Raw genomic sequence first — 12,437 nt, 5'->3', positions numbered from 1 at the left:
CTCCTCCCTCTAAAAGAAAACTCCTGTTTTCCCAATCCTGGAGACTCTTGCAGATCTTATGGTCGAATTTTTTCCCTATTGCAATAGCCTCTTTCTGTGCTTTGCAACAGTCCTTTGGAATAAAATCTCTCCTTACCAAATCTGATTATGCTTTTTATTTGATGTTATTGATTCTTCTTCCAACAGTCCTCAAAGATCTATCTTGCAAATAATTACCTTCTTGGCACAAGTCTAGAACTGATTCTAATGCTCCCTGAATCTGTGAAAAATCTTTGTTAATATTCTTTATTCCCTCCCCAACAAAGTTAAGGACTTGCATTTTTCCAGCCAAGAGCTCAGAGGATAAATGGGCTTTAAATAACAATAGTAAAAAAAAAAAATCCTTGTCTTGATTTTATATTGCTTTGCTACTTACTAGTTATGTGACTCAGGACAAGCCTTTAAATATTTCTGAACTAAAGTTTATCTTTCTGTAAAATGAAAAAAAAAAAAAACCTTCCATTGCAGGGTTGCCTTGAAAATTAGTGACAGTGTTCATAAAGCACCTTGCACATAAAAAATCATGTAAGAAATGCTAGCTAATATTTTAGTCCTTAATTTACCAAATTAAAAAAATACATAGTGTGTAATGAGTAGGATTAATCTTGAGATTTAGCACTTAAAAAGCATACATTGTTCCCAGTTGAGTATTCTTAATTTATTTTCTGGTTTTTTATTTAATTGCACTTTATTTTTTACCAATTGAAATTTTACTATAAAGATTTAATGAGCTGTCCACAATCCTTATCAGAATATTATGAAGAGAATGTCTTTGAATGCTTTGCCTATGTGATTACACTTTACATCATTAAATTCACTTTTAATTGTGATTGAGTCATATCAAGTAATGTTCAAGGGCCCACAATCACTAATTTAGCACAATATAATCTAAGAAATTATTCCTTCTAATTGGAGGGAGTGGAGGATTAAAACAAAGTATAAGTGATCAGTTGTAATTTGCTTTAGGGAAGAGAATATAAATAAACAAGCTTAATGTCATCAATTCATCATTAACTTCACAATTAGAAAAAGAGAAAGAGACTGTACATTACTCTTGGAAGTCTTTTCACACAGTTTGCCTTGGCTATTTTAAGAATAGAAATACTCAAGCCACAGCCCTGGGCTGATGACCTACCTAAGTTCCTTACAGCTATAGAATCCCATGATAAATAAAATGTAGCAATATATTTAAAATTTTACTTTTTTCTTATACCATATTGACCTTTTTTCTTAAAGATTATAAGAAGACACTTCTTATCTTCTTCTTATAAATAAATAATTACAGCTGTTTTATGTCATTTTAGAATGATTGAGAGATTTCCTCATAGGTGACACCTGGAAATATTTTTTCTCACACTTGAACACACCAAAATTGCCCTTTTTAGAGAACAGGAAAGCATTACTCCTTTAGAATGATATGTTTGGGTAAAAATGAGTCCAAGGACTTAGTCAAAACATGGAGTTAGTTATTTCCTGTCATAGATGTCACTCTTAGACTAGAAATACGGAACTTACGTTTCTAAGTCTTCGGAAAATGAGAAATAGAATACTGTGTAATTATAAACTGATACTTTAAAAATATAAGAGGAGGTATTAAATAAGAATTTCCAATAACATCATTATGACCTCAAACATTTTTAGTTTGAAACAAACACTAAATTAGACGTTTTCACATACACGCCGCAGATAGCCCAGGCTTTCTGCATCTGTAGGTCCCCCTCTTTGTCAGCTCTTTCAACTTCAGGTGGGACCATCCTCCAACAAGCCTTGTGCTTCTCCTCCCTCTTCCCTGAATTCTTCCACTTCCACGTTCTCATGGAGCATACCCTATCTTCTTCCCCTCTCTATTTTATATTGCCATCAGCATTTAAAAAGTCTCTCCTTCAAATAAAATATCCAAAACCAGAGAAAAAGCACAATAAACAAAAATCTCAACTCTTTCTCCTCCTTTACACAGGGAGATGGCACAAGCGCTGACTCTTCCGTCATGTACAGCACTTGGCACCAGCTCACCTCTCAGCATACACCTGTCTGGTTTCCTTCCCACCCACAGCCCACATCACAGAAAGCCCTCTCAACAAAGACAATTGTCCCCATATCAACGTAATGCACAGGGCAATTGTAGACTTCATCTTCATCGACCACCTTTTGAAACTCCCTCTGCCTTGGACTTTTTTCACACAACACTTTCTGCAGGCTTTCTTCTCTTTGACAGCTTCTTTTCAATCTGCTGCTTTTCCCTTACTGCCCAGCGTGTGTTTCTAGAACTTTTAAAGGTTTGATCTCAATTCCCTTCTCTTCTCACCTTCTTCTCATGCTGTACTCATGAAATGCTATTAAAATCAGTGGTTTCAATGACCATTTATATCATCGTAGCTACAATGTTGTCTCTCTTTCCCTGGCCATACACAGCCCCACATGTTCCACCACCTGTGGATATCTCCATGAATGGCAAAGGGGGTAAGATTCAGTAAATATTTGTTGAAGAAATAAATTGACTATTTATGGTCGATAATTTTAGCTACTTCTAAAAAGCCCATAACTCAACCTTGGGGATATCTGACTTTGAATGGACTTCAAGAGGCTAACTTGAGAGGAGCATATTATTGACATGCTGGATGACCTGGCATGTTCAACAAGGTTATATCCAGAGTTCTCCAGGGGTTTTGAAGGCATGTAAGGTTATTCCTCAGCGAAGTAGTCAAAACTTCCTGAAGTAGACATGCCCGACTCTGTATGCTCTTTATCTTTATAGATCTGCCCAGCATGGGCAAAGCGCCGTCGTCCCTTTCTCTTCTCATACTAGAAATGACACCATGTATGTACATTTTAAAGTGTTGAATAATTTTGGATATTAAATACGAACATATAGGAGCAGGCAGTTGATTTTGTATAGGATAGGACTTCAGGTTTATCTGTATTTTATTAACTGCGGCTTAACAGGGTTTGGCCAGTTTTGGGTAAAGAGATATACTTTGCTTGTTTGTTATTCTTAGTCTGTCTCTGTTCTAAAATAGATACAGTTCTTCACAGTGATTTACTGTTGCGTAGAGTTTAAAAACCGTTGGCTATTTTTAAAAAAAATTTTAACCTATTTTTCTGGGGGACATAAAAATTTTCTTCATATGGACAGAAATCAGATTCGGACCACAAAATAAACTCTACCATTACTATTCATAAACAATGCCCATTTTTTATTATCAGGTACTTTGACAGTTTCTGAGATCTGGTGCTTATTGCATGTATTCTGTGGAGAAACGTGCGTTTTCTCCGTACCTGGCCTTCCCGGTCTCCCGGCTATTCCTGGGGCTCCTTGACTTCCCGGAAGGCCGAGTGCTCCCCGATCTCCTTTAGCACCTGGAGGACCTAGATGGTTAATGAAGAAAAGAAAAGTGGAGAAACTCGTTTTTCATACAGATTCAAGAGAATCTATACAGTTCCACTAATTAATCTGAAACATGTGAATCTCCAAAATGTGTTCTAGTAATAGAAAATATAAACAAGTATAAATATTGGTGTATTTAATGCATTGTAGCTATTCAGTAAAAATCATATTGCTAGTACAAATAAAAGCTCATGAAAAAGTGTTCTGAATGGAAGATTTAAGTATCCTAACATGGAATCTTCGAATGGCAGGATTTTGCTGTGGCTACAATGATAACCTTGAAATTTATAAGCTGAACTCGAATTCTTAAGACTTTCTCTAGTAAAAGCAAAATTCAAGTGATGAGAAGCATTAAGGAGTATTTTATTAAAACTTTTACAATCTTAGTTCTGGAATATAATATTCTAATTATCTCTTGTGGACTTCTTTTTTTTGTTTGTTTTGTTTTGTTGTGTGTTGGTTTTTTTTTCTTATTCTCATGAACTTCTTTATATCCCATTGTAATCCCAAACAATGTAATGTATGAAGTTATATTAATTGAGATAAAGCATATTTTAACATAATATTTACCCCAGTACTTGCATAAAAGTTAAATACATGAATTTATTTCATGTATTTGTTATTTAAGACTGCTAGGAAAACCACTTGAGTCTCTCAAGTTTTCATGTCACGGCTGTGAGTCTAGATGAGTGTGACTTTGTGAAGTTGCGTTTCAGTGGAGTCTGTGGATGAATGAGTGAATTTTAATGAATTTGCTCAAATCAGGAAGTAGATTTTACTTCCTGATTCCAGTATCAGGGATGGAGACAATTATTAATAGGTAATCTGACAGAAAGCAAACGAAGCAGCAATTAGATTAGGAGGAATGCATAAGGAGAGATATCTGGCAGGATGAACGCTGTTGCTGCTTTCCATCGAATCCAATGGCACCCTGCAGCGGAAAAGAGTAGATTTATCTCCCCAGCAACCAAATCTAACGCTCCCATAGGACTGGAGGAGGCCTCTTCAGGTAAATGAACAGGAACAAGGGCAACAAAGTAAACCTTCCCTGGAAGAGTCAAAGCAGCTTTGCCATGCTGTCTGTTTATGGCACGAATGAAACCTGAAACTTCTCAGGTTTTCTTTTTACTTTGTATATCCATAGTCCGGGGACAGTTGCAAAAGCTGCTTGCATTATGAAGCTTCGTGTCACAAGGTGTGGTACAGAGTGAGCTCTACGGTGAGTCAGGAGGCGCAGGCACACACGGTGGTGACGGAGGTGCTGGCACATCCTGGCCAAGGGCAGCTCTGGCAGCTGATACAACCTGGGTACCTCCCCGCTTACAGCGAAATGCACAGCGTTTCGATCCAGGAGTGCTCGTCAGGTAGAAACACAGCTTCTTACCTGATAGTATTTCAAGGGCACACCAATCCACCCAAGAGTACCTACATTTTCATCTTTAAACTTTATATATTGGCTTTTAAAGCACAATTTTGTAAAGAGCAGTCAGCTGTCAAATTCATGCTTTTCATTTTTAAAAACGGTTCTTCTGATGTCAGTCAATACATTGATCAGAAATGAGAGCTTTTTATATAATCAAAAGACAGAAGAATAACATGTGGTACGTGTGTGTGTGTGGCACAAACCATCCTAGTTATAATCATACCGTACAATATAGTACCCACTTTAAAAAGCAGGCAGGGTGTTGATTTCTAGCTAAGAATAACAGAACAATCATGTTACTGCTATTGTCTTCTTTCTGTTTTTTTTATGAGCAGTGAAAGTTCATGCTTTCTCCCCTTTTGGGTATCTTCTATTACCTTTTTTCAAAACATTGTTTAGAGATTACAACTCAGCCAAAGGAAAATATTTGGAAACAATTTTGCTCGAAGTAAAAGACAGAGAGTGTCTGACAGCAAAAGTGCCAGTTATGCAGGGGAGCGGGTGTAGCTCAGTGGCTGAGCACCTGCCCTGCATGTGCGAGGTCCTGGGTTTAGTCCCTGGCACCTCAGAAAAAAAAGTCATTTATAATCTTTCCATCCAGAATTAGTGGGTTTAAATAGATATATTCCAGTCAAGGACTATAAGAAATATAATCAAATTTGTCTATGATTCATATTAATGTATTTTTTTTGTAGCCTAAAAAATAATTCAAAAATAAAGATAATTTTTATATTTTTTCACATGTGCCCTAAAGCTGTGTCATACATGCTGTGTAATTTCTGGTTTCAACGGCACCCTCTAGAGTTCTACACAATCCCTTGTGGTGCTTATGGCTGAAGCATTTAACTTCCTTCAAAAACCATGGGTCAGTGCTTACCAGTCAGTGTATTATAATGATGAGGCTATTAGAAGATTTAATATCCTCCCCAGCATACACACAGACACAAATAAAATCCCCCCTTCCCCCCACGCACACGGTGCCTACTCCCTGTAGCATCTGATCAAGCGGGTGACATCGTCGTACCGATTGGACCTGGAATGCCTTGTGGTCCACCTTCTCCAGGGATCCCTCTGTCTCCTTTTTCACCTGGGGGACCACGAGGACCTTTAAAAAATAATTTATAATTACTGATCATAGTTATAAAGGGTAGATGAAACATATTTGTCCTTTTATAGGGAAGACAGTTACATAAAGCAATTGGAAGACTTCTATTTGTTGTGCAGTAACATAAGCCTGGTCTCCCCAAATACAGAAATGTCTGTTATTAAGTAGTGCAAAGACCTATACCCACAAGGCGGACATGGCCCCAGATTTAAAAACCTAATTGGAATTTTGTTTGTTTGTTTTTTAAAATTTCTTTCAAGTTAATGGATCAAAAGGAATGTTACATTAAAAAACATAAAATAACAAGAAACATAAGAGGTTCCCATATAACCCACTCCCCATCCCCACCACATCATTTTTGTAAATTGTATTTTTTTATGATTTATTTACATCAAAAAAAAATGTTACACTAAAAAATATAAGAGGTTCCTGTATACCCCCCAACAGCACCCCCACTCCTCCCACACCAAAAACCTCCCTCATTGTTGCGGCACACTCATCGCACTTGGTGAACACATTTTGGGGCACTGCTGCACTACACAGACAATAGTTTATCCTGTAGTTTGCACTCTCCCCCAGTATATTCGGTGGGTTATGGCAGGGCCTATAAAGTCCAGCATCTGACCCTGCAATATCATTTAGGACAACTCAAAATCCCAAAAATACCCCCACATCACATCTCTTCTACCCTCTCCCTGCCCTCAGCAACTATTGTGGCCACTTTCTCCACCTCGACACTAAAATTTCTTCAACTACTCGTCCCAAGAGCTTTGTAGTAGAATATCAGTAAGTCCGCTCTAGTCCATATTTTATTCCTCCATCCTGTGGACCCTGGGATGGTGATGTCCTCTCCACCTCTAGATCAAGAGGGGGCTTAGATTCCACATGGATGATGGGTGTAATTCCTCTGCTTGCAGTTGTAGGCACTCTTGATTCCCTGGTGTGGTGGTTGACCATCTTCACCTCCCTGTTAGCTGACCTGGGTAAGACCAACGAACCAGAGAGTAGGAGTCACCACTCTGCTGAGGCTCAGGGCCCAGCTGGCACAAGCGAAGTTCAGAGATTCAAGTCTCCTGAGTATGGACCATCCCTAGTGCCAATGACAGGTTCAGTAAAAGTGACAGAAGAGGCATGTGTAGAAATAATATTTATGTATGCCAGCACTTCCTATGTTTTATGAACCTGGGGGCAGAGGAAAGACACTGAGTTGATGATGTCACAGAACCACACAAAATCAGTGTCTACTTAGCAAGTAGTAGTTATATTTCATTATATTGAGCTACCTACTGTGTTAAACCTGTAAGTAAAGACTACAGTGAAATTGGTGTGATACCCTAAAGGAAAACAAAAATTCACTTTCTTTCAGATATTTTGGGGGGACAGAAGTAAAGAAATCAGACTACTTTACTCTCAGCTTCTTACATAAAATTGTTGAGAACAACTTAAACATAATGTCAAAGGGCTCCTTCCAAAACTGCTCTCACCTATAGTGCACATTTACATCACCCTGCAGCTGTACTATTGCTAGAGTTTTTCATGTATCTGAATGTTTTTGGTCCATGACACCCTCACATGTTCTTCAGTGTCAGCTTTCTTCAGCTAAAGCCTGCACCCAGTCCTGGAATGATACAGCAGAATGCAGAGATGGAGGATATCCTCTATTGAGATGAGGGTGCCCATTGAGGCTCTCAGGGTGGGGTCACCTTGTCCATAGCCCCCATCCACACTGCCTAGAGAATAGGTTAGTAGAGAACTCTGGGTGTGGGGCCTCCCTCGGTCCCTTCTTGCCCCTCTCTACCTCTTCTACCCTCATGGAAGCACTTTATGAAGGTTATGAAGATGAAAGGTGATATTTCTTAAGAAAGTAGAAATAGTTTGTTTAGAAGTCCACAGCCTGGGGAAGCAGACTTGGCCTAGTGGTTAGGGCATCCATCTACCACATGGGAGGTCTGCAGTTCAAACCCCAGGCCTCCTTGACCCATGTGGAGCTGGCCCATGTGCAGTGCTGATGCGCACAAGGAGTGCCCTGCCACACAGGGGTGACCCCCGCATAGGGGAGCCCCATGCACAAAGAGTGCGCCCTGTAAAGAGAGCCACCCAGAACGAAAGAAGGTGCAGCCTGCCCAGGAATGGTACCGCACACACGGAGAGCTGACATGACAAGATGAGGCAACAAAAAGAAACACAGATTCCCGTGCTGCTGATAAGGATGGAAGTGGTCACAGAAGAACACACAGCAAATGGACAAAAAGAGCAGACAACTGGGGGAGGAGGGGAGAAATAAATAAATAAATCTTTTAAAAAAATTCCACAGCCTGGAAAGAAATGTTTCCTATCAATATAAGCAAAAATAGCACATGTTAAATTCTTATATGGTTCCTTCTCTAGAGCTGCTTTCCCATGGCTTTCAGAAGTAATACCTTGGAAGTCAAGCAAAGCTTTGAGGACAGGAGTGAGCACAGAAAGAGGGATCATAAAGCATGGTTCTGGTCCTCTAGGCTCCCAGGGTAGGGGCAGATAGGTGTCTCCAGGTCTGAGGTGGGTGCTTCCTGTATGTGCATGTAGGTGAGAGTGAGATGAACATGAGTCAGAATAGCAAACGGGACTTCATGGAAAAGAAGTTTTCTAGGTCTTGGCAAAGAAACAAGCTGACAAGAGAGATCTATATTTTTAAGACAGGGGTGGGGGTTCAGCTGAGGCTCATCACTTTTTCCCCACCCTCCCCAATAGATTGTAAGTGAAACTCCTAGCTGAAAAAAGATGGAAGCCCATGGGCTAAAACTATAATGTTTAAGACATTAAAACCAAATATTTAAGAATAACTATGAAAAAAACTAGGCAAGAAAGAGAAATTGGTCATCAGAGTTTTATAAAACTATAGTTTTTTTTTTGTATAAAGAAAAATATGTCAAGTTAAGTCTAACTTTACTCTTAAAAAATAACAAATTCCATTTAGACCTTAGGCTCTAATTACTATATATACTTGAGAAATGTATTGGAATATTTTCTATTCCTTTTCTAACCCATGGTTATTTAGCAGTCATTTATGTAAAGCAGATATATGAAGTAGTGATACTGATGCTACAACGAACACAGGATATAGAACTCAGTATTTATATGGATGGTCTCTCTTGGAATACAGTTTAATAAATCTTTATTAAACAATTATTCTTATGTACTACAGGTGATATAAAAAAGAGTTCCTATTTTTAAGGGACTTATTGTGTTCAAGTAGAGTTAATACTACAGTAGAAAGTAGTATGAAATACTTTTAGCTTTGACTGTCTCTCATTTTGCTCTATGTAAAGTGGACTAAATGGTTTGCAGTGGGAAGCTGTTACAGTAGAGCAGGCTAGAACAATGGTGGCTTGAGTAGTGGAGTAACAGAGGAGTTGGTGAGAAGAGGTTTATATGAACTATTTTTTGAAAGAAAAATGAACAGGACTCACAGATGAATTGTACGCAGTGGGTGAGAGAGACGGAAACCAAAGAAGGCTTCCAAGATCTTGTAGTGAGCAGAGAGTTGGATAGTGCTGCAACTGAAAGAAAAGCTGGGGAAAGCTGCAGGTGTGGGGAGGTAGATGGGGATTGCTGGTCAAGAATCAGGGTTTGTTTTGGACTCATAAAGTTTTGTTGTTTACTTGAAATTTGAGAGGAATTGTCTAATTGCTAAGAAGGCAGCTGATTAATTCAAATTATTTCTTTATCATCTCCTTTAATATAATAACCAAGAATATATGTAATAGGTGTTCTGTATAAGTAAGCTAGAAAGCATAATAACAAAGAGCACCCATGCAGCACACAAGCCAAAACAACAACAATAACAACAGCAACAAAAACCCAGATATATACCTAGGTACAACTTAATCTTGTTGTACCTTACTTGATTTACTTACTTCCTTTTCAGAAATACACATTAACCTGGATTTTGTGTTTATCATTTTCTTACACTTTGAAAATAACCATTCTTATTATATGTGTGTATATCTATACATAGATATTTATTTTTGCTTATTTGTGAAACAAAAAATTAATACTATAATTAGTCTTCTTGGACTTGGTTTTTAAGTTTTTTCTCTTGTCAATACTTAAGTTGTTAGACTTCTTAATCTTCCTAAAATACTGTATATAAAAGAAAACCTCATAGAGTTCTAGTTCTCTTATTAACAATGAGAAAAAAGATGAAAAATATGAAAGGTTAATAGACATAGATGATAGAATTTGAAGATCTAACATGATTTTTTAGGTCTCTCAAGTCCCATGGGAGAAAATCTGCACTCTATTAGTGAGTCCCTGGCCTGATTTTGACAACTCAAGCTGGGAAACTTTAAAGACTTGGAATAAATTGAACCAAATATTTAAGAATAACTATGAAAAAACTAGGCAAGAAAGAGAAATTGGTCATCAGAGTAATTCACCAACATAATCAGATGCCTAGACATCAGCAAAAATTTACAAGCCATACTAGGAAACAGAAAGGGGTAGCCCAGTCAAAGGAACAAATGAAATATCCCAAAGACATTCAGGATTTAAGACAATTAATCAATGATAATCACATAATCTCCTAAATAAATTCAAAGAAATTGAAAGAAAATATGACTAAAGAGAGAAAGAATATTAAGACACTGGGTGAGCATAAAGAACAATTTGAAAGCCTGCAAAGAAAAGAAATACAGCTTATGGGACCAAAAGACATATGGATGAGATTAAAACTACATTAATGGCACATAAGAGAAGATTTGAATTGCTCAAAGACAGAATTAGTGGTTTTGAGGACAGAACATTTGAACTGGAAGAGATAGGAAAACAGAAAGAGAAGAGAATGGAAAAAACGGAACAGGGTCTCAGGGAAGTGAATGGCAATGCTAAACACACAAACATATACATTATTGGTGTCCCAGAAGAGAAGAAAATGGAGAAAGGGCAAAAAGAATATTTGAGGAAATAATGATAGAAAACTTCCCAACCCACAGGAAGGACATAAATATCAATATTCAAGAAGGACAACGCACCCCAAAGAGAATGAATCCAGATAGGCCTACTACTCCAAGACACCTACTATTCAGAATGACAAATATCAGAGATAGAGAGGACTCTGAAAGCAGAAAGAGAAAGACAAAGCATCACATACAAGGAAAACTTGATGAGTGCCAACCTCTCATCAGAAACCATGGAGATGAGAAGAAAGTGGTACAATGTATTTAAGGTACTGAAAGAGAAAAATTGCCAGCCAAGAATTCTTTATCCTACAAAACTGTCCTTCAAAAATAAGAGTGAGTTCAAAGTCTTCACAGACAAGTGAAAACTGATAGAATATGTTACCAAAAAACCATAATTACAAGAGATACTAAAGGGAGTGCTACATTCTGGAAGGAAAAAACAAGGATGAGAGACTTGAAGAAAACTGAAGAAATGACGATTATTAGCAAGGTGAATTGAAGGGTAAAAAGACAGATAAGAGTAAGATATGACATCAGAAAGCCAAAGTGAAGTGGATGAAATAAGTAATAACTTTACAGTAATAACATTGAATATTAATGGCTTGAGTTCCCCAATTGAAAATATAGACTGATAGGATGGATTTTTTTAAAATCAGCCATCTTTATGTTGTCTGCAAAAGGACACATCTCAGATGTAAAGGTACAATCAGGTTGAAAGTGAAGGCTGGAAAAAGATATTCCAAATAGTAACCAAAAAAAGAGCTGGAGTAGTGATACTGTATCAGACAAAATAGATTTTATATGCAAAACTGTTATAAGGGATGAAGAATGTTAATATGTTAGTAAAATGGGCAATTCACCAAGAAGAAATAACTATACTAAATATTTATGCACCTAACCCGAGTGCCCCAAGGTATATGAGGCACACATTGGCAAAACTGAAAGGAGAAATAGATCTCCTTACAATAATGGTTGGAGACTTCAATACACCACACTCAGTATTGGATAAAACATCTGGACAGAGGATAAATAAACAGAGAACTTGAATAATATGATAAATCAGTTAGACCTAACAGATATCTATAGAGCATTGCACTACAAAGCAGCAGGATATACTTTCTTTTAAAGTGTTCATGGATCCTTATCCAGGATAGACCATGTGTTAGGTCACAAGACAGGTCTCATTAATTTAAAAAGATTGAAATTATACAAAACACATTCTCTGGTCATAATGGAATGAAGTTGGAAATCAATAATGGATGGAAAAAGGGAAAATTTACAAAATATGAAGAGTAAACAACGCACTCTTAATTAGTGAGTCAAAGAAGAAATTTCAAGAGAATTCAGTAAATATCTTGAGATGAATGAAAAGGAGAACACAACCTATCAAAATCTATGGGATACTGCAAAGGCAGTGCTGAGGGGGAAATATATAGCCTTCAGTGCTTACATTAAAAAAAAGAAAGAGCTAAAGTTGAAAATCTAACTGGACACCTGGAAGAACTAGAAAAAGAACAGCAAACTAATCCCAAACCAAGCCAAAGG

General features: G+C 37.5%; 1 protein-coding gene across 2 annotated transcripts in view; it reads right to left on the bottom strand.

Moving 5' to 3' along the window:
• The window catches only part of MSR1 (macrophage scavenger receptor 1), a 90,306-nt gene that overhangs the window by 46,172 nt on the left and 31,697 nt on the right, over window positions 1-12,437 (bottom strand). For both annotated transcript variants that reach the window (XM_004481881.5, XM_004481882.5), the window contains exons 6-7: window positions 5,872-5,952; window positions 3,316-3,405 (exon numbers count right to left, since the gene is read on the bottom strand). In XM_004481881.5, coding sequence (XP_004481938.1) covers window positions 3,316-3,405; window positions 5,872-5,952 — 171 coding nt within the window. The remainder of the gene's footprint in view (window positions 1-3,315; window positions 3,406-5,871; window positions 5,953-12,437) is intronic.

The sequence above is a fragment of the Dasypus novemcinctus genome, chromosome 29 (assembly GCF_030445035.2).
Source record: "Dasypus novemcinctus isolate mDasNov1 chromosome 29, mDasNov1.1.hap2, whole genome shotgun sequence".
Classification (NCBI taxonomy): Eukaryota; Metazoa; Chordata; class Mammalia; order Cingulata; family Dasypodidae; genus Dasypus; species Dasypus novemcinctus.
Note: the sequence above shows the minus strand (reverse complement) of the source record. Positions and strands in the feature narration are given on the sequence as shown.